Source organism: Nelumbo lutea, chromosome 8, assembly GCF_056320005.1.
Source record: "Nelumbo lutea isolate HS-2025 chromosome 8, American lotus-T2T, whole genome shotgun sequence".
NCBI lineage: Eukaryota > Viridiplantae > Streptophyta > Magnoliopsida > Proteales > Nelumbonaceae > Nelumbo > Nelumbo lutea.
This window is the reverse complement of record NC_142691.1, coordinates 2698625-2726099: the sequence shown is the minus strand read 5'-3', so window position 1 is coordinate 2726099 and position 27475 is coordinate 2698625. Positions and strand designations below refer to the sequence as shown.

The 27475-nt window shown below is 38.8% G+C and overlaps 1 protein-coding gene and 1 long non-coding RNA gene across 2 annotated transcripts in view; one reads left to right on the top strand and one right to left on the bottom strand.

Annotated features, from left to right (window-relative positions):
* The window catches only part of LOC148842180 (copper-transporting ATPase PAA2, chloroplastic), a 56380-nt gene that overhangs the window by 14763 nt on the left and 14142 nt on the right, over positions 1-27475 (top strand). The window contains exons 7-13 of the mRNA XM_088957916.1: positions 9109-9219; positions 10408-10476; positions 12352-12461; positions 14013-14118; positions 16729-16795; positions 18235-18314; positions 18458-18912. Coding sequence (XP_088814042.1) covers positions 9109-9219; positions 10408-10476; positions 12352-12461; positions 14013-14118; positions 16729-16795; positions 18235-18314; positions 18458-18912 — 998 coding nt within the window. The remainder of the gene's footprint in view (positions 1-9108; positions 9220-10407; positions 10477-12351; positions 12462-14012; positions 14119-16728; positions 16796-18234; positions 18315-18457; positions 18913-27475) is intronic.
* Positions 9720-27475, bottom strand: part of LOC148842179 (uncharacterized) — a 32014-nt gene continuing 14258 nt past the window's right edge. The window contains exon 2 of the long non-coding RNA XR_016103288.1: positions 9720-10099. This is a non-coding gene — a long non-coding RNA (uncharacterized LOC148842179). The remainder of the gene's footprint in view (positions 10100-27475) is intronic.

Below are 27475 nucleotides of genomic sequence, written 5' to 3'. Positions count from 1 at the left end.
TGATACCATGTAATCCGAAGAGCTATACTCGAAGTAGCAAGGAGGAGAAGAGAACCACAGAACTGAAGAGAATGTCGAATTGTACTAGGCAGTCGATCAGTCTTTTATTTATAGATGAATATAGTACAAGGTACAAGAAATTACTGGGATGCCCCTGATTAGTGATGGGACACCCAGATGACTTAAATCACTAAACAAGATTAGGCCCATTAACACAGGCCCAGTTACAAGATAAGTTAAACATAAGACTGGGCTACTAAGAACTCTTATAAGCCGAACATCACTCTAACATTCTAACATACACCAGTGTTTTAAAAGCGCAAGGCGCAAAAAAAGCGCAAGGGCCAATTTGCGCTTGAGGCGCAAGGCGCAAGGCGAGGCACACGCCTTTTAAAGAAAGGTGCAAAATTACAAAAAATAAAAGCTAAAAAAAAAAGTCAGAAAATTCCAAAAAAATGCCAAAAAAATTAAACATAATGTTAATAAAAATATATACTTAAATTTTAAAATAAATGATTTTAAAACCTATTATCTAAAATTAAAATACATAAACATAACATGTAAAGTGTATTCAAATGAAAATTTAAAAATAAAGCAAACATATAAAGCATTTTCAAGATGCTCGATTGTCCTTTGGCCAGCCCCAACTCTAGAATCACCTTCAACTACCAGATTTCTGAGATCCAGATTTCTTGCAACTCTTAAGCCTTCAGCTATCATCTCAGCCCTGATCGAGTCTCCATGCCCTATAGGGTTAGAGAATAAAGCAATTATCAATTTTCTACTGTTAACCATCCTTGGATATATTAGGGGTGCTTATATACCAGTTGTGTTGTTTTATCTTGTCACGAATCCTCTTAGGTGGGTCCCAAAATTACCACCTTGTACTCTTGTCTTGTTCAAATCCTTAGCTCAGCTGGAGCCATTGTTTTCTGTAGAGGAGATGGGCCGAATGGCCCATAGACTGTCACTTCATGTTATGTTATGTTTCTCTCTGTTATGAGCCTTATTCTAGGCCCATACTCTGTAGTGTTCTGTTTTTTGTATTTTTCTTCCCACTCAAGGGCTTCTCTGTAATTTATTAAAGATTAACTTAAATAAAAGGTATTAGAGTGTTAGAGGGAGGATTAAGTTCAAACTCATCCTCTAACCCTTCTTGCCGCAATTCTCTCTCTCTCTCTCTCTTCTTCTCTAATATTCTCTAATATTCTCTTGTTAGTTTTTTATGGTTTTCTAGCATAGTCCCTACTTCTAGGACTGTTTTTTCAACTTGTTATCAGAGCGGGTCGTTACTTGGCGTGTCCCTCATGTGGTTATAGTTCAACCAACTGCATGACGAGGTTCTAGGGCTGAATGTTTACAGTCGTTCGCCTGGTTCTTGGAGGTCATTGGAGGGTGCCCAAGTTTTCTATACACTTGGAGAAGGGTTCAGTGACCAGGAGGAATCAGAGAGCAAGTTTTTCAGCCTGATTTGAAATCAGAGAAAAGGGTTTTCGAAGCTAGCTCAAAGAGCAAAGAGTTCGGCCTGGTTTGAAGTTTAAACCAGAGATACTGTAAGTTGTTTTCTCAAGATCTTTACTGAGTTATTTTTCGTATTTGGGAGGATTGTTAAAGCATTCGAAGCACACCTCCATTCGGCCCACTGTTGCTGGACTGATTTTTGGGTTATTCTAGAAGTGTTGTTCGACTGTTTTTTGGGCTTCCAAACTGCTGAAAACTAATTTAAATTAAGTAGTACAAGCCTCTACTTTAGTTTAGTTGTTTCTTGGACCTAAACAAAGTGTTCTTGAAGTGATTTCTGCTTGTTAACAGTGAAGTGTTGACTGTTGCATGCATAGTGTTTGTAAAAGGTCCTCTTAGGTACTGTGAACTGTTTTCTTTGTTCTCCTTGGGAAATTATTGTTGGGAACCAAGAATACATATTGTTTGGAGGCCTACTGATTGTTCCTTGAAGGCTGAATCAGGGTTTCATCTCTTTGAAAGTGCTGCCACCGAACTTGGTTCTCACGGTTGTCAGTTCTGAACTGAATTTGTGAGTTGCTGTGTTTGCTATTATTTCAACACAATCTGAGTTCCTTGAAGTCATATCACTTTTAAAGGCTTGCCGAAACCCTAATTGAAACTGTTACATAATGGACTACTCAGAAATTGAGAACAAGAGCATTGCTGAATATGGACATAATTCTGGAACTACAACTGATTCCTTGTTGGCTGTAACTACAGTTAAATTGGATGGAACCAATTATTTGGCCTGGTCACAATCTGTGAAAATTCATATTTGCAGTAGAGGAAAGTGGGGGTTTATCTCTATGAGCAAGAAAGCTCCCCCAGAGGAGGATCCCTCCTATGAGAAATGGGTGCAGGAGAATTATACAGTGATTGGGTGGCTTGTGAACTCAATGCAGCCACAGATTAGCCAACATTACCTGTGGATGAACTCGGCTAAAGAAATCTGGGATAGTGTTGCAGAAACTTACTCCCAGAAGTTGAATGTTGCCAGAGCCTACAAATTGAGAAGTGATGTGAAGAATCTAAGGCAGGGGGAGAAGTCACTTGTAGCATACTTCTCAACCCTGAAATCTCTATGGCAAGAGATTGATTTGATAGAGGCTGTGACATGGGATACCCCCAAGGATGCTGAAACCTACAGAAAATTGGTTGAAAGGAATAGGGTCTTTGAATTCTTGACAGGGCTGAACTCTGAATACGACATTACAAAGCAAAACATCTTGTCCAAGGAAGATGTTTCCTTGTCACAAGCATATACTTTGGTCAGCGGTGAAAAAAGTAGGGGGCAAGTGCAGGTTCAAGGAGTCGGTATCAATGATCATTTTGCAAATATGGGAATTAAACCCAAAGGGGTTACAGAAGCTCACAGTGGCATAGGAAGGAAGGAAGTGGTGTGTGAATATCGTAAGAAGCCGAAACACACAAAGGACAAGTGTTGGAAATTGCATCCCAATCTTGTACCTATCAGATTCCAAAAGAAGAATGATAGTAGAAAGACAAGAAATGCATATGCAGCCACAAGCACAAATACAGAGGTTGAGTCTACCAGTGCACAGTTGGCAGCCATGAAAGCTGAATATGAGAAGTTTGGAAAGATGATCAGTCAGCTTGAAGGTGTATCTTCATCATCCATCCCTTCCGGAAGTCCAGCCACCATTGCATTTGCTCACTCAGGTATAAGGGCTTCCGCTAACCATGCATCCACCTCAGGTAATCACAAAACCCCTTGGATCATAGACTCAGGTGCTTCTGATCACATGACCAACATTTCCACTTTGTTCGTTTCATATGATTTACTTCCTGGCCGTGACAAAATCACCTTAGTTGATGATTCTCTTGCCCCTATTTCTGGCAAGGGAACTATCAAGGCTACAAACTCCTTACTCTTATCTTCCACTCTTCATGTGCCTAAATTAAATACCAACTTATTATATGTAAGTAGCCTGACAAAGTCATTGAATTGTTGTGTAACCTTTTTCCCTTCTCACTGTATGTTTCAGGACCTGAAGTCTCAGAAGGTGATTGGGAGTGGTCATGAAGCGAATGGAATATACTTGCTCGACACCCCTGGCCAATTTTTTGATCATCCTAAGAATGTTGCTTTTGATTCTACTTTTTCAGTGTGTGTGAGTCAAATTATGTTGAGTCATTATCAGTTGGGTCATTTACCTTTTTCTGCTTTAAGCCATTTGTTTCTAAAACTGTTTAAGGGAGTCAGTGTGTCCAGTCTCAATTGTGAGTCCTGTCAGTTGTCAAAGCATTGTAGAAAAAATTACCCTGTGAGCAATAAAAGATCATCTTTTCCTTTTCATATTGTGCACTCTGATGTGTGGGGGCCTTACCACTTATCCTCTATGGGGGGTTACAGATATTTTATCTTGTTTATTGATGATTTCTCTAGATTCACTTGGATATACTTAATGAAATCTCGGGATGAAGTCCCAAGACTTGTGAGGCAATTTCATGAGCTTGTTTTAACTCAATTTAATACCAGAATCAAGGTTTTCAGATCTGACAATGCAAAAGAGTATTTTGAGAAGGGTTTATCCTTGTATCTCTCTGACATGGGGGTTATTCATCAAAGCTCCTGTGTTAGAACCCCTGAACAAAATGAAGTTGCTGAGAGAAAAAATAGACATATTGTTGAAGTTGCAATGAGCCTTTTGTTTGCCTCACATGTTCCCACAAGATTTTGGGGTGATGTTGTACTTACTGCTACCTATCTCATAAACCGTATGCCATCCAGGGTTTTAGGGTTTAAATCCCCCTTCTGTCTTCTTCATCCATACAAGGATCTCTTCCCAATTCCTCTTCGTGTATTTGGCTATACCTGCTATGTTCACATTCCAAGTGTGCAAAGACATAAGTTTGAACCAAAAGCCCACAAATGCATCTTCCTTGGTTACTCCCCCACACAAAAGGGTTATTGTTGTTTTGATCCAAAGACTAGCACCCGACATGTCTTTATGGATGTTACCTTTGATGAACTTTCTCCTTTTTATGGTTCCTCTCAGGAAGGACATTGTCCACAAGGGGAGAGTCTGTCACAAGTTTTTGCCCTTCCTCTTCCTGTCCCAGTTGAATCTCTTGACAAACCTGTATCCTCACCAAATGAGTCAAAGGTGGATCAATCACTTCATACCTCTTGTCCTAGTGCCCCCATTTCTTTACCCCCTCGTCCTATCCATAATCCCAAAGTGTATCAAAGGCAGAGATCCAGGAATGAGCAAGTAGTTTCTTTTACAACAGATGAGGCTCATACATTCCCAATCACAGATGAGATAACAGGTACTGCTTTAGCTCCTTTGGAATCATCATTCCCAGACCTTGATGTCCCCATTGCTATTAGGAAAGGGAAGCGGAAGTGTACTACACACTACATTTCCAAACACCTTTCTTATGACCTGCTTTCTCCTTCATACTTTGCCCATCTCTCTTTTATTGCTTCTAACCCCATTCCTAGGTCTGTCTCAGAAGCTCTTGGGATTCCAGAATGGAGAGATGCCATGGAGACCAAAATGGATGCTCTACATGCAAATGATACTTGGGAGGTGGTGGATTTGCCCGAAGGGAAGGATCCAGTTGGGTGCAAGTGGGTTTTTACAATTAAATACAGGGCTGATGGAACTATTGAGAGGTACAAGGCCAAACTTGTTGCAAAAGGTTACACAGACATATGAGATTGACTACCTGGAGACATTTGCCCCTATTGCCAAGATGACATCTATGAGGGTTCTTTTATCTCTAGCAGTTCACTTTGATTGGCCTCTCTATCAGTTAGATGTAAAGAATGCATTTTTGAATGGTGACTTACATGAGGAGGTCTACATGTGTCTTCCTCCAGGGATGTATGGGAAAGATATGCAAGGAAAGGTATGTAAATTGAAGAAATCTCTTTATGGTCTTAAACAATCTCCTAGAGCCTGGTTTGAGAAATTTAGAGCTGCACTTGTTAAATTCGGCTATGTTCAGACACATTCAGATCATACTCTGTTTGTGAAGAAAAGTAGATCTCTAGTAGTGTATCTCATTGTGTATGTTGATGACATTATAGTGACTGGTGATGATGCCTCAAGCATTCTGGCTCTTAAGTCTTTCCTTCGTACATAATTTGAGATTAAGGATCTGGGGGAGTTGAGATACTTCCTTGGCATAGAAGTTGCCAAACCCAAGGATGGGATTCTTATTTCCCAAAGGAAATATGTTCTTGATTTGTTGTCTGAAACTGGAAAACTGGGTGCAAAACCGACTGCAACTCCCATTGATATGAGTCACAAACTTTCAGCTTCAGATGGAACTTTGTTGGAAGACAAAGGGGTTTTTCAGAGACTTCTTGGGAAGCTTCTATACCTGTGCATGACTAGACTAGATATTGCGTATGCTGTCAGTTGCATTAGCCAGTTCATGCATGCTCCTAAAGATACTCATATGGCAGCAGCAGAACGGATTTTGTGCTATTTGAAAGGATCTCCAAGGAAAGGAATCCTATTTACCAAGCATGGTCATCTGAAACTTGAAGCCTATACTGATGCTGATTGGGCTGGAAGTATTGATGATAGAAGATCTACTTAAGGATATTGCAGTCTGGTGGCTGGTAATGTTGTCTCTTGGAGGAGTAAGAAACAATCTATTGTGGCCCGATCCTCCGTAGAAGCAGAATATAGAGCCATGGCACATGGAGTCTCGGAATTGTTGTGGCTAAGGTCCTTAATGGAAGAACTTGGGATTGATCATGACAAACCCATGATGTTATACTGTGATAATCAGGCTGCCATCAACATTGCTCACAACCCGGTACAACATGATCGAACCAAACATATTGAAGTTGATAGACACTATTCGTGAAAGAGTCTCCTCCAGAGAAGTGTGTCTTCCATTCATTACTTCTGAAGGACAATTGGCAGACTTTCTCACCAAGGGCATTTCCAAGGCAAGGCTTCATCATGACACTGGCAAGCTAGGCATGATTGACATCTATGCTCAGCTTGAGGGTAAGTGTAGAGGAGATGGGCGGAATGGCCCATAGACTATCACTTCATGTTATGTTATGTTTCTCTCTATTATGGGCCTTATTCTGGGCCCATACTCTGTAGTGTTCTGTTTTTTGTATTTTTCTGCTCACTCAGGGGCTTCTTTGTAATTTATCAAAGATTAACTTAAATAAAAGGTATTAGAGTGTTAAAGGGAGGATTAAGTTCGAACTCCTCATCCTCTAACCCTTCTTGCCGCAATTCTCTCTCTCTCTTCTTCTCTAATATTCTCTAATCTTCTGTTGTTAGTTATTTCTGGTTTTCTAGCACAATCCCTACTTCTAGGACTGTTTTTTCAAAATTTTCCCTTAATTCAAGTAATTAAAATTTATTTGCATCTGACTAACCGAGCTACAAGTAAGGTCATTCAATACTGGAATTAGTCATTTGTTTACTGATCCATATTAACTTGGTTGCACTCTTGTTTTGACCTTAGTGACTATGCTGAGTGCATATAATTGTGGAAACCCATTACAGTGCATAATTTGGTTTGAACTGAAAGAATGGTAGGATCCATCTAATGGACGCCATAAAGGTTGGGGAATGGGTGGGCGAATTTCAAAAAATTTTCCTACCTTCTCCCAACTGGGAATCGTATTCCCTAAATTCAGAATACAATATTCAATGATCATACTTGAACCATAATTGAACCAGATTTGAACCAAAAGGAAAATGGAGGATTATACCTGATCCGGAGAAACAATATCTCCCAAAGTTGGTGTTCACGCCCAAAGAAGACACCAAGATCCGATCCTGATGAAGATGACACAGCTGTAGGTGGAACGGAACCAGCAGAGTGTGTCCCACACACAGGATCCTTCTCAAGAACCCTTTGGAAACTCTGAGCACCAAATTTTTTACAGTCTTTTTGCAAGACTGATGTCAAGAAACAATTTCTTGATCTCTTTCTTCTTCAAAGATCGAATCTTGTAAGGAAGAATGGCGGTGGTTGGAGGAGAACTCCTGGGACGAAGATGGCTGAATTGCTTCTCTTCTCTTTGGAGTGTAAATGAGATCCAAATCCCAATTCGCAAGAAGCTTTCTTGCTTGAACCCTTGGTTCGAAAATCTCTTTTTTTTTTTTCTTTTAGGGTTTCTCCTCTTTTTCTTCTTGATTAAGAAACCCCCTAATTAGGAGTTATCCCAATCCAAATTAGTATTTGGATAGGGGATGATCTTAATCTTATCTGCAAATTAAGTTAGCTTACTCCTAATCTTATCAGGAGTTTACCATATTCAAATCTGATTTGAATTTGGTCTCCCAGAGTGGATAAGGTTAAAGGCCCAATCCTTTTGTTAACATTAATCTCAGATCCGCCCCATAGATGGGTGATCATATCAGCCTAGCTCAAAATGGGCTTTTGGCCCATTAAGTTTTCAGTGCTTAACTAGTTTCCAATCTATTGCCCAGTTGGGCTTCTTTGTATGGCATGGGACCCAAGCATTGATCTACACACCAGCCACATGGGTTCGGCCCAGCCTTTATTACAAGGCCCAGCCGAATTCACTGAAAAGCTCAGTGAACCCTTGAGCCCATCACATGAACCCTATGGGCCCAACACTTACATTAAGTGGTCCCTGGGCCAAGCCATCTTATAAAAACCCAGGGACTGTGGGCAGGTGCAAGATTAGCCCATCAGGTACTATCCTAAATGGTCTTACACTTAACCTCTCAGTCCTTAATGATCAAGCACTGCCCGACAAGAGAGAACCTCTCCCTCGGCTACAAGGAACAGTGTCGCACTCTCCACACACATGGATTCCGAGAATTAAAACCATTTGCAAACACTTTGAAACCGTACAATATATATATATATATATATATATATGTATATATTAATTTTGCAAAACAAAATTCCAACGATTGAAATCAACTGCCGACAGTTTGGTTTCCATCAGAGAGTGCATTCCCGATCATTACCTTTGTCCGACAAAGGGGCTGATCCTGTCACTATGATCACCCACTCAGATGAATTCTCAGACTGTTCCAACATACCCAGGTTTTGATCTCCGCTAAGGACCTCACTGATTGACATATCAAAGACAGCCCGATCCGACATCTAGTGAAGTGTCATAATCGAGCTAGGGGTCAGGTGTAACTTTCCATACTGCGTGTGACTTGGGTCTTACCCTGGTGGCCGAGACAGGCCATCCCAACACTTGGTGGCACACCAATATCAGCCTTGGCAAGATAAATCTCCCCAGACTTATCCAATCGGCTGTGAACATTTAAAACTAACACGGGTCTCTATAAGTGTCCAGTTTTAGGGTCTTACACAGAATTATACCAAACAACATGAATCAAACATGCACTTTATTTATTTACACTAAATAACAAAAGGACATCAAATCGGATTGAAGCTAAGGGCATACGAAACTGTCTAACATGAACATAAAAAGTCCTGGCCTCATTCAGTTTTAATACGAAAGACCCTAATGATATTTAGGGTTTCAGTATGGCTTTAAATGCTACTGGATTTGACCATGAAGTTCATAATGCTTTTTCTTTCAACTCACTTGCATGGTTATCTAAATTATAGCTGACCTTTCTGTATTAACTACCTATGCAGGGGATGGTTCTTGCAGGAAGAAGTGTTGTTGATGAATCCATGCTTACAGGAGAATCTCTTCCTGTATTCAAGGAAAGAGGCCTTACAGTTTCAGCTGGAACAATAAACTGGGTACAGTAAGCTTTTAAAGTGCTCTATGTTTTTTGTTGAACTTACCATTTCAAACACGTTATTTTTGTAATAATTTTGTTGCTATGAGAAACAGTGAAAATAAAGGCATTTATGAATGGTGTGTATGGGAGAACATGATATGGTGTAACTGCAGAAGGATAAAGCCCTGGTTTAGCCTAGAATCTGATTTTCTGCATATCTACTTGCACTCATATTTTCCCCATTAAAGTGCCAGATCCTAAAGTCAACTTGATCAGATGCAAGATCTTGCACAGGGGCTCTTGTATTCCTCGTTCTATAAATCTTGAACATAAACGATACAGTGTTTGTTGTGTTCAATCATCATCTCTGGTTCCAGTATGGATGAAACTATAGCTTTAGTTCTTTGTAGTGACTAAAACTGTGCAACCAGAATAATATTTTTCTTTTTTCTGATCAGTAATGAAAAAACTTATTAAAACGATATGGAGGCATTGCATTAATAAGGAGAAGCATATCTTTTCTTCTAATGGACTACCACTAGTAAAATTAGCTTCAAGATTGTTTTACACAATCATTTGGAACTTTTTCCCTTATATCAATTAATTCTACATTTATTAGGTTTACACACATAATATTATTTTTTTACAATTTTCTACCTGACATTGTTCAATATATATAAAATATATATATATATATATATATATATATATATATATATATATATATATATATATGCATGTACGTATGTATGTATGCATGCATGTATAAGTGATAAGAATTTTATTAAAGAAATATCAGAGAGTACAACCAGAACAAGAATCCCTTAGAGAGGTGCGAGGTGCGTCTTCTCACACAACAACTTCTGAGGAAAATCATGAGGATACAAATAATCTCCTTCCTGGAAGGACAAAAAGAAGCCAAAAGATCAGAAGGTTGGTTAGTTTAACGCAAAGAATTCTTGACAACAACTTAATCATTAAGGGTAAAATGTAAAAGGCATTGGTCATTGATTTTGAAATTGTTCACAAATATATGCATCATTGAGAAAATGAAGTTAGTACAACATATCAAGATTTAGACTTCAAATAGTTAGGTAACTTTTCCTCCTAAATGAATGCCATGAATTGGCATCTTATCGTTGGATTTTTGACCTTTGGATGTTTGGAATGGAAATCCGAAATCATCTATTTTTTTCTTCTTCCCCAGGATGGACCTTTAAGGATTGAAGCCTCTACCCCTGGCTCTATGTCAACAATTTCAAAGATAGTTCGCATGGTTAGTATACCTTTTTTTTATTAGCATTATGGTTAATACAGTAAGATACATTTACATGGTACCTTCTTGAACACATTTAGTAGTTGTACTCAAATGCCTATTTTGTTAAATAACATCAAATATGGTTGATCATGAAGTGCAAGAATGGTGCAATTACTATGTCAATCTCAACATGCACTGATACATAAAAAGTGTTTTTTATGCTAAAAGATGCTATAGATAGTTGCCTATTCTCTGAAAGGGGAGCCTACCATATTTTGCATTTTCTTGTAAATGTAGCAAAATTTCTTCATTTCTCAAGGAAAAAACAAATCTCTTGGAATAAAAGATTGCAAAATTGTCCTGATATTTCCCTAATTTAACAATTTATCAGCAAAGCTTTCAATTTGCCATGTGCAAGTAATTTAAGCTTTGATGAAATATTGGGGGTTTTCCTTATTTTTACAAAAACTGTCGGGAAACATTATGGGTCATTAAAGACAATCAGGATGCACTTTTATAGAAAATAAAAGAAAAGCTTAGATTTATAGGTTTCAAACACTAAAACAACAACTCAATTTGGATCTTGTTCTTGAATACTTTAGTTAACTAACTTAAGAATAATAGAACTTTTTATAATACTTATTTGAAAAACTTTAACTAAATAAGCATATAAGTCCTTTGATCTTCCCAACACAGTGAGCATTTACTCAAAATGCTACAATAGTTGGAGCATTTTCCTAACATGCTCATCATATTGGGAAGCTTACTATGGATGGAAATGAAGAAATTGTTTATAATCTATGTCTATTGAAGTCCCTTTCTCTTCTCTGTTCATACTCACTTTGATACAATCTACTTTTAACAACCCCTAAAGTTCCACTTATAAATTCCATTATTTTTTAAATTCACTGGATTTACTGAATTTCTTAGCAAAATTTGTGAAAATTCCCCATTTTCTCATGACAAAATTTCCAAAGAAATTGAAAATTTGAACTTTGATCCAACTACTACCCCAAATTTTACCTATTTCTTTAAGAGTTGATTAATTGGTTGCATTATGTATTGAAGATATGAAACAAAGCACTACTTTCACTTGGTATATAGAGTCATAGAGAAACAAAAACAATCATTCATGAAATGGTGCAATGACCAATGTTAGTGCAAGGCGCAAGGCGAGGCACACGCCTTTTTGAGGCAAGGCGCACAATTTAAAAAAATGCAAAAAATTCAAAAAAAAATATAAAACATAATATTAATAAAAATATTAACTTAAGTTTTAAAATAAATGTTTTGAAAAACCTATTATCTAAAATTAAAATACATAAATATAATATGTAAAGCATATTCAAATGAGAATTTAAAAATGAAATCAAACATATAAAACACTTTCAAGCATATAAAACCCACAATCTCTTTTTTTCTCAATTGCATCAAGTAGCTAATGTGATATATTACATTCCTAATTCTACGAGCCGCCTAGGCGCACCAGGCGTGTGCCTTTTGAATGGGCTGCGCCTACCCTAAAATGCGCCTCGCCTGAGCGCCTAGGCGCGACTTTTAAATCACTGGCAATGACAAGTAATATTTGATCAGTTGTGATATGAAGATAGTGAAAATCCAACTTTTATGACTTGTAAAGCTATAGTTCTATAACATGTAGAGAAGGATTCCTATGGTTTCATGATCATGGGCTTCTATTTAATCTTTATAAGTTTTAAATGGTTAAAAAACTAAGTACAGTTAAATGTCAAATGTCAAATACTCAAGGAGTTAATAGTGATGCCTGATTTCAATGTAACTGTCAATTAGTCTTGTTTCATTGATGCTTCAGAATCCAAAGAAACTAGTTCTAATGTAAACAAGAAGTTTCTTATGTTGATTGTTGACCTTTAGGTTGAGGATGCTCAAGGCCATGAAGCACCCATACAAAGGCTTGCAGATGCAATTGCAGGGCCATTTGTGTATGGTGTAATGACATTATCAGCTGCAACATTTGCTTTCTGGTATGGAATTTGCCACTACGTTCCATGTTTTTTCCTTTCAAGAATAATATATTTGCAACTAATAGCATGAAATTGGAAATATTTTTAACATTGCATCTTATGGAGCATCTTTCTGGGACAAATACCTTCTTCCTGTGAAACTAATGAGAAGCCTATGACTGTTAGAAGTTTCAAATACTACATGAGCCTTGTGTTGTTGCAATAAATTTTTGCATTGAGATTTCATTCAGTAATTTGATATAATCTTCTTAAGATTCTTATGTTACAGTATAATAAGAAAATTCAGTGGCTGAGAAACTAATCTTAGCCATTTATTTAACATAATTATATTTACTAATATCATTTACCCAAATAATACCACTACTGTGGTGTCTGTCTAAGGCGCAAGTTAGCATTCAAGGTCGCTTTTAAGCCTCAACTGATGGGAAGTTGTGAAGTCAAAGATGATTTTCAGCATTTCCTAACACAACTCCTTGATCAAATACTCTATGGCCCTTATTATATGGCTGCTATAGATCATAGTTATTCTCAGTTTGTGAAAACTTGGATTTAGACTCTCTCTCTCTCTTCTTTTTTGCACAATCTAAGGAAGCTATCATAAAAAATATTTCAGTGGGATGGGCCATTTGGTCAAAACTTTAGATATGATTGTTTCCTTCTCTATGGATGACATCTTTTGAGGATTGTAGTGGGTATCATCATCAACTACCAGAACTAGAGTCTTATTGCTATCGTGTCCACCAGATATGAACCAAATAAGAATAACCTTTGATGGATGCAGATTGGGAGACCATGAACCGTTAGGGATAGGACTCAGAGGTTGTAACAGGACAATCTTTTTTTTTTATCTATAATTGCTACAAGACAATCTTAGCCATACATTCATCTTCCATTGGCTATAGAGACTACAATAGCTGAATTGTTGTTGGCAGTATTACAAAGATTAAGGATGGGGAGATCACTTAAGTTAGTACTAGAAATTTAATGGTGGAAGGGAACTCAAATGTAGTTGTGAGTTGACTAAAAACAAGCAAGAATTGTGGCAATACACAATACTAAAACACCATGAATAAGACATGATATCTAGAGTGGGAACTGGGAATCACTTTCTCCTGGATTCATAGATCAGCAAACAGTTTGACTGATGCAATGGCCAAACAAGCAGTTAATAGGTTCAGTTGTTTTGTGGACAGAATCTAGACTATATTTGAGGGATGCTTGGCATATATCATATAACTCATTCTTTATTTACTACTAGCGAAACCTAAGGGTTACCAATTGTAGGTAAAGAGCTCTTGCTGAGATTGTGAAAAGATGTACATGGGAAAATATACATGATTTACAAAAAGAACATGAATTGCTGTCTTACTGATTGAACTCTTAAGACTGTTAACCATTGTTCTCCATCTTTGATTTCTCTACTACAAGTTAATTTAGTCATACTATTCAGTCTTATTTTTGTTATCTATATCACATAGAAAGCTTGCTCCTGGATTACCATAGTGTTAAATCCTTTGTTGATATTAACTAAAACTTCACTTTTGCATTTAGGTACTATATTGGGACACACATATTTCCAGATGTTTTGCTCAACAATATTGCTGGGCCCAATGGAAACCCATTAATTTTGAGCTTGAAGCTTGCTGTGGATGTCTTGGTAAGTCCTGATAAACTAGTTTTATATTACAAAAATAACAAGTTCAAACATATATCCCAGTGTCCTCTTCAAATGGGTCTCTAAGATTTTATTCTCAACTTATCTCTTTATCCTTTATATATCAATTATGAAAATGTGCTAAACACAGTTTGTGTTCCAAAACTAGTTACACTTAAATAATGGAAGATGGATGTTAGTTTAATGGGCTTTGCTGTCACAGGCCTATCAAATCACAAAAGATGTAACAATTTATAACCTCCTGATATGCATAAAGGCCCCATTTTATATTTGTCCTTCTGCGATTTGAGGTCTCCATGACAGACAAGGCCCTTAAGTCCTTGATACTATTAATAACATATCAACAAAGGCTAATAAAATTAATTGGCAAAAAAATGTATAAAGAACCACTTGGAACCAGCAAGTTCGAAACAAGCATGCCATTGCCCCAGTATAGCAAGCAGAACGAACTAGGACTGCTGAAGATTGTTTCTTGATGACTATAAATATCCACATCCCAACCACTATTATCATATATAGTCAACAACAAGTAATTTTGCCTTCCTAATATTCATATGCTTTCACTAAATGGTTATTTTTGGGTTTTGGATTTGTAATTATTCCAAATTTGACATTTTCTAAAGTTTCAAAAAAAAATTGTTCTTAATATTTGTTTCAAATAGAAATGCTTTACATACTTTTAAATTTTTCTTTCAAACTTTCTATTAAAATTCTATGGAAGACCAAAGTTTCCTGAAAAGTTATAAATTATAAACTTTGCTTGGACATGCATGGCACTCAAAGGGACCTAGTGGTTTTGTATGCATGCAGTCCTAATTCCCCTCAAAGGGGCGAGTAAGCCTACGCAACAAACACACACAAAAAGGCAACAAGATGGAACGCGAATTAGCTAAAGGCTATTTGTATTGCAATAATCAGTGGCAAGCACAAGCACACAATACAGTGTCGAGGGGATCTCGTGCTTAACCTTTACACGCTTATGAACTCACTCGACTACCTACCTCCCCTCAAAGAGTACGTTAAGCTTTTGGGGGAGTGACAATAAGAAACATCAAAAAGGTGGAAAAGAATACTACAATATTACAATAGTGCCATTGGCAATCCCCCATACAAAAGTACATGCATAGTCCACCCATGGCACACACTTGGATGCTGGAGTGGTGGCTGTAGGCATGGTGGTTGGCACTTGAAGGCGCAGCGAAGAGAACACTTGTTACAAGTGTGCACATATGGCCCACTTTCAACAGTGCAGAGAGCCTACCTATCCTCAGGCTTGAACTTGTGTCTCTTCATTTGGGAGGGATTTTTTTATCCATTTTTTAAATTCTTACTGGGATATACAGCCTTTTTGTGTAAATTATATGTCATTCTTGAGAGCCACTCTTGATTTTTGGCAGAATGTTTTCTCAACACCCTTTTTTGTACATTCTAATTTTCTTTTGATCTATGAAGTTTATTTTGTTACTACAGGAAAAAAGTTCCAAACAGTCCTGGCAAGTCTACATTTTCTTGAACCACTTGCATGATTACTATGCTCAACCCAATTTTGAGGTGTTAGCTTGAAGTTATTCTAGAGTCGATTATAGGATTAGGCCCTCATAGAAATATTTTTCAATGTCTTTAGTGGGCCAGGGAGTGACTTCTTATTGAGGGGCTTTGGGAGCTTTGGTACTTGAAGTGCTGTTTGTTTCAGGTCACATTTTTTTCAGGTGTATGACGAGGGAGCCTCTCATTGGGGTTTATATGCTCCATTGACCATTCCACGATGCCATAGATGAACATGTCTTGGAAGGTTTTTACCAAGCCAGTAACACAATGCTAGTTTCCAAAGTAAGAAATGTTGTTCCATCACAAGTAACAACTCGAAAGTATCCTTGTTTGAGTTGTAGATATGAGGCAAAGGAGTAGAACTTGGAGAGGCCTTGGAAAAATTGTCAACTTGAACATCTCATGTATCCTCTTTATTATGGTGCAAGCTTGCACAATGTGTCTGTTTTTGTTCTTTCTGGCTTTCCTTGACTCTGCAAGCTCTGGTAAATAGAAAAAGGTCGAAAAAAGTATGAAATCTAGTGGGAAAAATATTACAGAAATGGGGGTGAGGAAAGGAAAATGATGGTTCTTCCATTCTCATCATTCCTATTATGTACTATTATTTCATATGTATGGTTAATTATACCCTTCTAAATTACATGAATAGCTAGTATGGCTTCATAAAATGAATAGAATAACATTATCCCAGAATCTTCATTTTGTTTTTGTTATGTAGATAGACATATAAGGGGCCTTTAAGCCTTGTCAATTTTGTGTGTAGTGTGTACATATTACATGAATTAACTTATTACAGGTCTGACCAGTATCCACAATGCCACTTGCCTTATTCTCTATAAGAATTTAGATATCGGGAAATTATGAAATATGATGGCGAAAACCACTGCTTGCTTGTATTGTTACTATGTATGTGGCCTATGTAATATACATCTCGGTATGTAATTTGAAAAATCTTTTAAAAAGGAGAAAAGTAAAAAGAAAAGAACTTTATTATCAGATTGCTTATTTGGTTGGAAGTAACTGTTCTGTACCATCTATTTTCAGGTAGTTTCCTGTCCCTGTGCACTGGGCCTGGCTACACCAACTGCCATTCTAGTGGGCACCTCTCTTGGTACTAACTTCATCACTTTCATTTACTTTCAATGCAAATGTTTAATGTATATAATTATCAACAAATGCAGGAAAACTACAGAAATTTCAATTTCTGAGGTTTATTCTTCTCCAGTTATGCATATTATCCCAGAATTACCTCAGAAATTCTCCATAACTCCTTTTTTTTATCAATAACAACATTATTAAGATGGTGAAAAAACAGATAATTGCAAAGATCCAACTAGAAGTTAGCCAGCCTTCTCAGAAGCCCCAGGGAAATAATTCAGTATTTATTTATAAAAAAAGTCAGTAATTAAGAAAGTTTACAACTGTCTGCCCTCCATGGAATAGCCCCAGTGCAGGTCTTCCCTTTGACTCCATTTCTTTTCAAAGAATCTTTAGTTGTGTTTAATGATCCTGACAACCATCCAAATAAGGTGTTCATATTGGATACCAAAGATCTGGCCTTTTTTATTGCATGCAAATGAATCCATGGACCTGCTTCATTGCCTCACAACTATCCAATAAGAAGCTGTAGGTCTCCTACAATCAGCTCCTCAGTCCTTGTAGAATGGAAAATAATTCCGTACATATGGAATTTCCTGTGCTTATGAAACCTGTATAGGTATTCAAAATTCTCCAGAAAACCTTGAAATACTAATTTGTTGTCCTATCAAGTATCAACTTTCCTGATTTCTTAGAAATATTGCCTTAGAGTTTCCTATTGACCATTCTGTGTGCCTGTTTAGTCATCCCAACTATTTGCTTCTGGACATGTTTATAGTTGTATGTCCAAATACCATGAGTTAGAATAGGAAGAAAGACACTGGTGGAATAATCTGAAATAGGGATGATCATGGGCTGTGTGATGGACTAGGTTTGGATAGGGGTGCAAGAACACTCTGAGCTGCCCACACCCGGCCCAGCCTGCACTCTGGGCCTGATAATACATATCCAGGCCCACTCCCATTCTGGCCGAGCTGGGACTAGGCTTTCCAGCATAGGCCATCGAGGCATTGAATCTATCAAAACATCAAAATAAAATCCGAAGTCATTACTCATGTTCAAGAATTATATATTGCCGACTTCTCATATTTAAAATCACAACTGTATGCATATGGGCTGGGTTGGGCCTGGCTGGGCTTGGATGACAAACTTATGTCCAGGCCCAGAAATTCCCAGGCTGGACATGGCAGGAAATGTGAGCTGGGTTGGATTTGTATCTCTAATCTCAAACCTTTTTTTTCTGGTGAAAGTGAAAAAGATATAAAGTTGGTCCTAACTAAGATGCATGAAAACTCAAAGAAGAATTAGGACTAACACACAGAAATAGGGTGCACTGTATTCCCGGGAGTCCAGCTGAATGACTATTAAATTTTGTTGAAGAGTGTAAGATGTTGTATAAATGTATTTTCTCTGGAATCTCTGACTTGTACTTTTTCTGGATTTACTGAGCAGGGGCAAAACAGGGACTTCTTGTAAGAGGAGGGGATGTATTGGAACGCTTGGCCAGCATAGATTTTGTTGCTTTAGACAAGGTACTTGTGTAAATTGTACGACAAAGTTTCTGCCCATGTGTAGCCATTTTTTGAACTTAAGAAGATATATTGGTATCACAATAATTTTCTATTAGATTGTTTGAGCATCCTATTCTCTAACTAACTCACTTTTTCAATTTCAGACAGGAACTCTTACAGAAGGAAAACCAGCTGTTTCTGCTGTGTCTTCTTTGATTTATGAAGAATCAGAAATTCTTCGGGTTGCTGCTGCAGTGGAAAGAACAGCATCACATCCAATTGCAAAAGCCATTGTAAATAAAGCAGAATCTCTGAATTTGAAAATCCCAAGCACAAGAGGGCAACTCACAGAACCAGGTTTTGGATGCTTAGCAGAAGTAGATGGGTCTCTGGTTGCAGTTGGTGCAATGGAATGGGTTTCTGAACGTTTCCAGAAGAAATCAACAACTTCTGATGTGATGGATCTAGAGGATATTCTCATGCACTTGTCATCTAAGAGCATATCATCATCTGATGATTCAAAAACATTTGTTTATGTTGGACGTGAAGGAGAAGGCATCATTGGTGCCATCGCAATATCTGATCGTTTGCGCCATGATGCCAGATCTACCATAACCAGGTACTTCGTTCTTCTAGAAAATGATATTTTGCAGAAAATTCAAAATGAGCATCATCATCATCCATGCCTTATCCCAACTATATTATCTGCTAAACGAATCCTGTTTTGCCAATTCGTTCTATTTAAATCCATATCCACTGTTGTGCTTAAATCATTTCTTACTACTATCCATTTCCTTTTTGGGTAGAAATAGTGCTTAAAATTCAAAATGAACATCCAGCTGATTTTATTATTGATTAGAAAGAACCAACAGTTGAAGTATCAAGCATTCAAGCCACGGAACAATACACAGCACATGGCTTACCAACAAAACCGAAATGGGATATGAAGAAAGACAGTCTCTTGGCTGAACCCCTCAGTCTGGCAACAGGCTCCTCCCATCCTAACCTCCCTATTTTGCAAGCGAGTATCCCAGGTCATTGTCTGTTTTAGATATCCATCAGAATGCATTAGCTTCTCTAGTGAAGGCATCTTAAGGCCTTCTGTTCTGGTTGACATTCAATCCAGCCTGATGAGTGAGCAAGTTTCAGACCTTGTAGAAGAGAAAGAAGCTCACCTCTCAATAAGTTCCCTGCCTAAGTCACCCCTAAATAACTAAATTAAATAATACCCATCCATCTAAATAGAACCACCCACTCTGAATGGGCCAGAAATTGTCAAAGTTCGTTTTGATGATCCCTTCACTTGGAGGTACCCATGGTTGAATCAGAAACCGTCTTTCTGGTGAAAAACAACTATAACCTGCTAACCCCTATGAATTCCATTGGAACTACTTTGAACTCCTCACTCATTGGCATTGGATGAGTAGAAATTACTGATTGTAGATTTAGTTGAATTTCTTGTGAAAGGAAAAGGGGAGAAAGATAAAGATTTCAGTAGTAGAGAAGAAAAGAGAGGGAGAAAAGAGTAGGAAGTCAACCAGGATTCTTGAATTAATCCTAGCCGCCAACCCGTCATTATATTTATACTTAACTTAAAGGATGAGATATTACAAGGATGCCCTTAGTAGGGCGGCTACTAATGTAGCTAAACAGTCACAACTTAAAAACATAAACTAATGGGCATAAAGCCCAACAACTTCCTAACTAAATAGCTTAAAATAAAAATAAAAAACAACTAGGCCCAACTCAACACTCCCCCTCAAATTGGGAGTAAATGTCACACATTCCCAACTTGCGTAGATCATGCTCCAGCTTGTTCTTTGCAACACCTTTTATGAGAACATCCGCGAGCTACAGATCAGAAGCAATGTATGGAAGACAAACTTCTCCAGAAAATTCTCTTTCTTTGATAAAATGTGTATCCACTTAAATGTGCTTAGTTTGGTCATGCTGGACTGGGCTATGGGCAATGTTAATTGCGGTCTGGTTACCACAGTATAACATCATAGGTTCTTCTGCCTATATACCAATTTCTTCCAATAGGGAACGGATCCAGAGAAGTTCTAAAACTCCATGTGCCATGGCCCTGTATTCAACTTCAAGACTTGATCTTGCCACCACTGTTTGTTTCTTACTCTTCCACAAGACAAGGTTACCCCCAACAAGGGTGCACACTCCTGAAGTTGATCTCCTATCATCAAGACATCCTGCCCAATCTGCATCTGTATAAGCCTCTAGTTTCAACTATCCATGATCAGTAAACGATATGCATCTACCCAGGTGTCCCTTCAAATAAGCAAGAATCCTGTCAACTGCCTCCCAATGCTGAACTCGTGGAGCATGCATGTATTGACTTACCACACTTACTGCATAGGAAATGTCCGGTCTTGTCATACACAAGTATAGCAACCAACCTACAAGTCTCTGATATCTCCCAATGTCCTTTACCGGTTCACCTTCTGATGCATTGATTCTATGGTTCTGATCAATAGGGGTACTGATTGCCTTCGTTCCAAGCTTCCCTCTCTTGAAGAAGATCCAAGACATACTTCCTTTGAGAGATAAAAATTCCTATGTTTTGATCTTGCAACTTCAATGCCTAGGAAGTATCTCAGTTCTCCAAGATCCTTAATTTCAAATTCTTTATGTAGATTCCTTTTCAGACAATCAATTTCACTTGGGTCATTCCCTGTGATAACAATATCATCCACATAAACGATTAGGATTGACACCAAAGATCCCCTTCGCTTCACAAACAAAGTATGATCAGATTGAGTCTGAGTGTATCCAAAAGCAATCAAGGCCTTTCTGAATCTGTCAAACCATGCTCTGGGAGATTGTTTCAAGCCATAAAGTGACTTCTTAAGCCTGCATACCTTTCCCTTTTCAGTATCACTATCATAGCCAACAAGAAGATTCATATACACTTCCTCTTGCAAATCCCCATTTAGGAAAGCATTCTTCACATCAAGTTGAAACAAGGGCCAAGAGTATGAGGTAGCAAGAGAAAGAAGTATCCGAACAAAGGTCATCTTTGCAACTGGTGCAAAGGTCTCTAAGTAATCAATACCATAGGTCTGTGTGTACCATTTTGCAACAAGTCTTGCCCTATACCTTTCTATACTTCCATATGCCTTATATTTTACCATGTAAACCCCATGTGCATCCAACTGTCTCCTTGCCTTCTAGTAGATCCACAATGTCCCATGTTTGATTCTTAATCAAAGCTGTCATCTCTTTCTACATAGTTGTCTTTCACTCAGGTTTGGAGAGAGTCTCACTAACACCCTTGGGTATAGACACTAAGTCAAGGGAGGAAAGAAAAACACGGTAGGAAGGAGAAAGTCCACTGTAAGTATAAGTACTGTGAAATACAATGAGCAGTACACTTTCTCTTCCCTTTTCTGAGAGTAATAGGAAGATCAAGGTTATCTGTAACAAGGTTAGTAGAATCAATGGGAACTGAAACAGTAGTGGGACCAAGAGGAATACTTGAATCCATGTTAGCCGAATCTGGAGTCCCCCAAGTAATGCTGAGAAGCAGGACGCAAAGGAGGTGGTAAGGTAGGTGACACAGGATGGTCAAGCATAGGAGTAGACATAGGGACTGGAATTGGGAGAGGAATAGACTGCTGACTCGCTTCCCCAAAACGCTCCCCTTGAGAAGGATTCTTTTAAAAGAAGTATGTCGATTCAAAAAAAGTGACATCCATGGTAAGATACCGGCTCCCAGAGACTGGATCATAGCAGCAATACCCTTTATGATTTTCTGCATGTCCAAGGAAGACACACTTTGCCTCGGGATCAAGCTTCAAGCAATGAGGACCAAGGACATGTGCAAAGCAGACACACCCAAACACCCTGAGAGGAATATGAAACATCTCCCCCTCAGGAAAAAAGAGACTGAATGGGGTGTTGAATCCAAGTATACGAGAAGGCACCCTGTTAATCAGATATACAGTTATGAGAACTGCATCACCCCAAAACCAAACTGGAACTGTAGATGTGCTCATCATGTTTCTTGCAATCTCAACAATGTGTTTATTCTTCCTTTCTGCAACACTATTCTACTGTGGACTGTAGGAACAACTGCTCTGATGGACGACAACATATTCTAACAGATATGAAGCAAGGTGTTTTTCAAAATAATCCCTGGCATTGTCTGATCTGAACACCTTTATTCTTGTTCCAAACTGTGTTAGCACCATCTGATGAAATTGCCTCACCAAGGATGGTACTTCATCGTGGGATCTCATCAGGTAAATCCAAGAGTATCGTGAGAAATCATCCACAAATAAGAGAAAATATCTATAGCCTCCCATAGAAGGAACATGGTAAGGTCCCCCACACATCCGAATGAATAACATCAAAAGAAGAACACCTTTTATTACTAGGTTTAAATGAATGTCTACAATGCTTTCCAAGTTGACAACCTTCACACTCCAGACTTGACAAACTAACAGACTCAAAAAGTTTTGGAAACAAAATACTCAAAGAAGAAAAAGGTAAATGGCCCAAACGATTATGCCAAAGCATAATTTGACCCACAGACCCTGACTCACTATCCCTGCTGACATGATGACTCTGATGAGGAGGAAGAACATCTAGGAGGTAGATCTCATTCACTTCACGACCACTCCCAATCGTCCTCTTTAAATCCAGATCCTGCAAAATACAACGACCAGGAGAAAAAATTACTGAGCAGTTCAGGTTCTTAATAAAACTAGTAACAGATAACAAATTAGTGTTCAATCTAGGAACATGAAGGACTAAGGGTAGAGAAATAGAATCACTAATCTTGATAGATCCCTTCCCAGCAATAGGAACATGGGATCCATAAGTTGTGGAGACCCTATCTCTGTCAGAACAGAGCTGGTAAGAAGAAAAAATAGTAGAGCTATGGGTCATGTGCTCTAAGGCTCCAGAATCTATAACCCAAGAAGGTCCCCTCCTTACCTGAAGTAGAAACATAATTTGCAGGGACATGTGAACTACCTGTGTGAGCAAAGGTAGTAGAGTGGACTCCACCAGTGCCACCTGTACCTTGTTGTCCGCTTGCTGCTGAACTGGAACTGGTTGTACCCCGTTGGTTCAAAAGTTGCCCATACCTCTCAAGTTCAGCCTTTACTGCAGTAGCTGCAACAGACTCTAGAGCAGCTGTAATAGGAGGGGTCGGAATGTCACCAGTAACTGCCATGTGTGCATTTCCCTTCTTATTTTTCAGTCTAGTCGGCACAAGATGTGGGTGAAGCTTCCAGCAAGTATTTCTTGTGTGTTTAGGCTTCCTACAGTAGTCACAAATGAAATCTCTTTTTATCTTCCTTCTTGATTTCACTGCCACTCCGATCTCCACTTTGTTTAGGTTTCACAGTACTCACCATGGCAGACTGGTCAGAAACAGGATTTTTCATCATCACATCTCTCCTACTCTCCTCCCCTGACACAAAGGCATATGCCTGGGAGAGGATAACATTGTCCTTGGAAAGAAGATGTTGTCTTGCAATATCATACTCAGGATTAAGGCTAACAAGAAATTCAAACACCCTATACTTCTCTAGATGTTTCTGATAGGTAGTTGCATCCTTAGTGGTTTTTCAAGCAAATGTCTCTAAATGATCAATCTCCTACCACAGGGTTTCAAGGGCTGAAAAATAGGCTGCAACAGGTCTATCTCTTTGCCTTGTAGAAATAATATGATTTCTTAACTGATAAGCCCTAGCAACATTCTCCCTCTGTGAATAGGTTTCTACAACCCCATCCCATATTTCCTTAGCTCTATTTGCCTATAAAAATTTTTTACCTATATGGGGCAGCATGGAATTACACAACCAAGTCATCACCATATAATTCTCTTGTACCCATCGGAGTTGCTAGTTTCGGATTTCACTTCCTCACCAGTGATATACCCTAATTTCCCACGAGCACCAATGGCCATCTTTGCAAATTGTGACCATTCAAAGTAATTTGCACCATCCAACCTAACTGTAGTAATGGTCCCAATCCCGAAAAGGTCTCTAGCACCTCCTCCCACTGGTCTCATTTCACTCTCGGGCTTATTTTCAACTCCGTGACCCTCCATGTTTCTCAAAAAATGTAAAGAAAATAATTGAAATATGTAACAAGATCAAACGGAACACTTTCGGAACCAACAACACCTTTCTGGTGTCTTAGACCGTCTTCCCACAAAAGATTTCTTTTCTATGGGATGGGAGAAGAGAGAGAAGAGGCAGTTGCTCTCTCTAGAAGCCTCCAAATCAGGCAGGACTTGAACCACCCCTTATAGAAAACTCCAAGGAACCCTAAAAAATTAGGGCGCCACTTCCTAGGTCAAAATTGAAGAGTCCAACAGAAACAGGACTCTTCCCCTTTCTCCAGTTTTTCCTGATTTTGATGAGAAACCCTAGACCAACTACAGGGCACACAGATCCACCAAAAAATCCAAAAACTAGGCTTACCTGAGAACTTCGATCAGCCTCTTAAATCACCATGCAGTCGGCCGATCAAGGGCTGCATGAGGAAACAAATCAAAGAACCTTCGGTCTTCTTTAACACCAAGTGGAAATCACTGATTGTAGATTTAGTTGAATTTCTTGTGAAAGGGAAAGGGGAGGAAGATAAAGATTTCAGTAGTAGAGAAAAAAAGAGAGGGAGAAAAGAGTAGGAAGTCAACCAGGATTCTTGAATTAACCCTAGCCGTCAACCCCTCATTATATTTATACTTAACTTAAATGATGAGATATTACAAGGACGCCCTTAGTAGGGCGGCTACTAATGTAGCTGAACAGTCACAACTTAAAAACATAAACTAATGGGCCTAAAGCCCAACAACTTCCTAACTAAATAGCTTAAAATAAGAATAAAAAACAACTAGGCCCAACTCAACAGGATGAATCACTCCTTACTAGAACATCAATTAAAATATTAGCTTTCTCTTTGTTTAAAAAATTCTTTCATTTATTCATTATGAACACTCTTTGTGGGTCTCTACATAATCATCCCCCTTTTGTGTTTGGAGGAAGACAGTGCGAGTCAGAAGCCCCAAAATGTAGGCAATATGTATGTATAAGATAAGAAGTAGATGATTGTCTGTTCGAGCAAGAAGCTTTGGGGTTGTAGTTGAAAACGAATGGATCTGGGTGGTTACAAGATATGAGAAAGGGAGGAAGGTCGCCGCTCATGGTGAAGAGAGAATAGAGGGATCTTCTTCCAATTCAGGTGATAAAGAGAATGTGGTGAGCTCTATGACACTGGTGGTGAACGAGGGCTCCAGTCCTACTCTATAGAGAACTAAGGACTCAGGTTCTGTGCACTGCACTCTATCCCAAGAATTTCCATGTCCTGAGGCTAAGGAGATAGATAGTTGCGAAGTGGAGGGAGAAGAATCCGTAAGGAAGCCTAATAGCGCTGATGATGGAACTTCGAAGGAGGACTTTGGGTTCCCTTCCCAACTGGCTTAAGTGAAAAACAAGGCCCTCTCTGTTATCCCCACTGAAGCGGTAAGTTTGGAAACCCTGTCTCCCTCCTCCCTACCCTCTGTAATTTCTGCTTCCCTTTCTTCTTCTCTTGGAGCTGGAATCTCGAAGGTTGTTGGAGCTGGGGTGGGCAGGGAGTCTGAAGATGTGGGAGGGAAGGGAGTTAGCCGGAAGAGGAAGAAGTCTGGGGGAGAAGCTCACAAAGTGTATAATAGAAGGCAGTATGAAAAGAGGGAGAATTCAAAGTTGAAGGTGGTGAGGGGTTGGGGGAAGGAAGAGAAATTTCAGCAGAGGTCAAAGAAGGGAAAGAAAAAGGGGAAGAATGTTCTGAGAGAGGGAAGGTAGATATTGGTAGCTTGGTGGAGAGACAGGTGAAGGTAGGCAAATCTCTTGGGCTGTTTTCCCTAGGAGGGGAAGGGACTGTGAGGAGAGACATAGAATAGTTCAAGAAAATAGAAGGAAGATCATAAAAAAAAATAATTGTTTCAGGGGAGGGGGAGAGGTGTGAGAAGAAGGGGAAGGGAGGGAAGATGGTTTAGTTGATGATGAGTGACGGACATAACCACCTTTTGGGGTTCCCGCGGGGGGGAGGTTTCAGAGTATGATTCCGGTTTCCTGGATTGTGAGAGGGCTGAGATAAGAAAGAAGAAGAAGAATAGTCATGATTGTATTAGGAAAGTTTGCGCCAGATGTAACTCTTCTGCAGGAATCGAAGTTGGAGGTTCTTGACAATAAATCTGATTGAAATATGAGGAAGTAGAGAAGAGATGGAAAGAAGAGAGAAAGGAGAAGGAAGAAAGGAAGAAGAAAAAGTTTGGAGCAATAGAACAGTGCTGGCAGCGCCAGCTTTTATTATATTATATAGGGCGGCAGAAATAAGAGGGGAAAAGACCCGTGTGCCCCTGTTGTAAGTGAGTACAATAACAGACATAACAGAAATAAAAAAAAAATGTTTTAACTAGCCAAACAGACCCTAATACAAATTACTAAATTATTTCAACACTCCCCCTCAAGTTGGAGCATAGATGTCAATCATGCCCAACTTGTCACACAAATCATTGTGCCGCACATGATGAAGACCTTTGGTGAAGATATCTGCAAGTTGTTCTTCTGAGCTGACATATGGAGTACACACTTCTCCATTTACAAGTTTCTCTCTAATAAAATGCTTGTCCACTTCAATGTGTTTCATCTTATCATGCAGGACTGGATTAGCAACAATATTGATGACAGCTTTATTGTCACAGTAGAGTGACATAGGATTGTTCACTGCAAAACCCAGTTCACCTAACAGATTTCTTATCCACATGATTTCAGCAATCCCATGAGACGTCGCTCTATATTCTGCTTCAGCACTAGATCTAGCCACCACACTTTGTTTTTTACTTCTCCATGTGACCAGGCTTCCTCCTACAAAGGCACAATACCCATTGGTAGACTTTCGGTCATCGATTGCTCCTGCCCAATCAACATCAGTATATACTTCCACCTTTAAGTGACCATGTTTTTAGAACCACAAACCAGCTCTGGGTAACTTCTTGAGGTATCTAAGGATCCTCTCTGCAGCTTCAAAGTGAATTGTCCTAGGATTGTGCATGAACTGACTAAGGACACCCACTGCATAAGCAATATCAGGCCTGGTCATAGACAAATACAAGAGTCTCCCTACGAGTCTCTGGAACTTCTTCACATCTTTCAAAAACTCTCTCT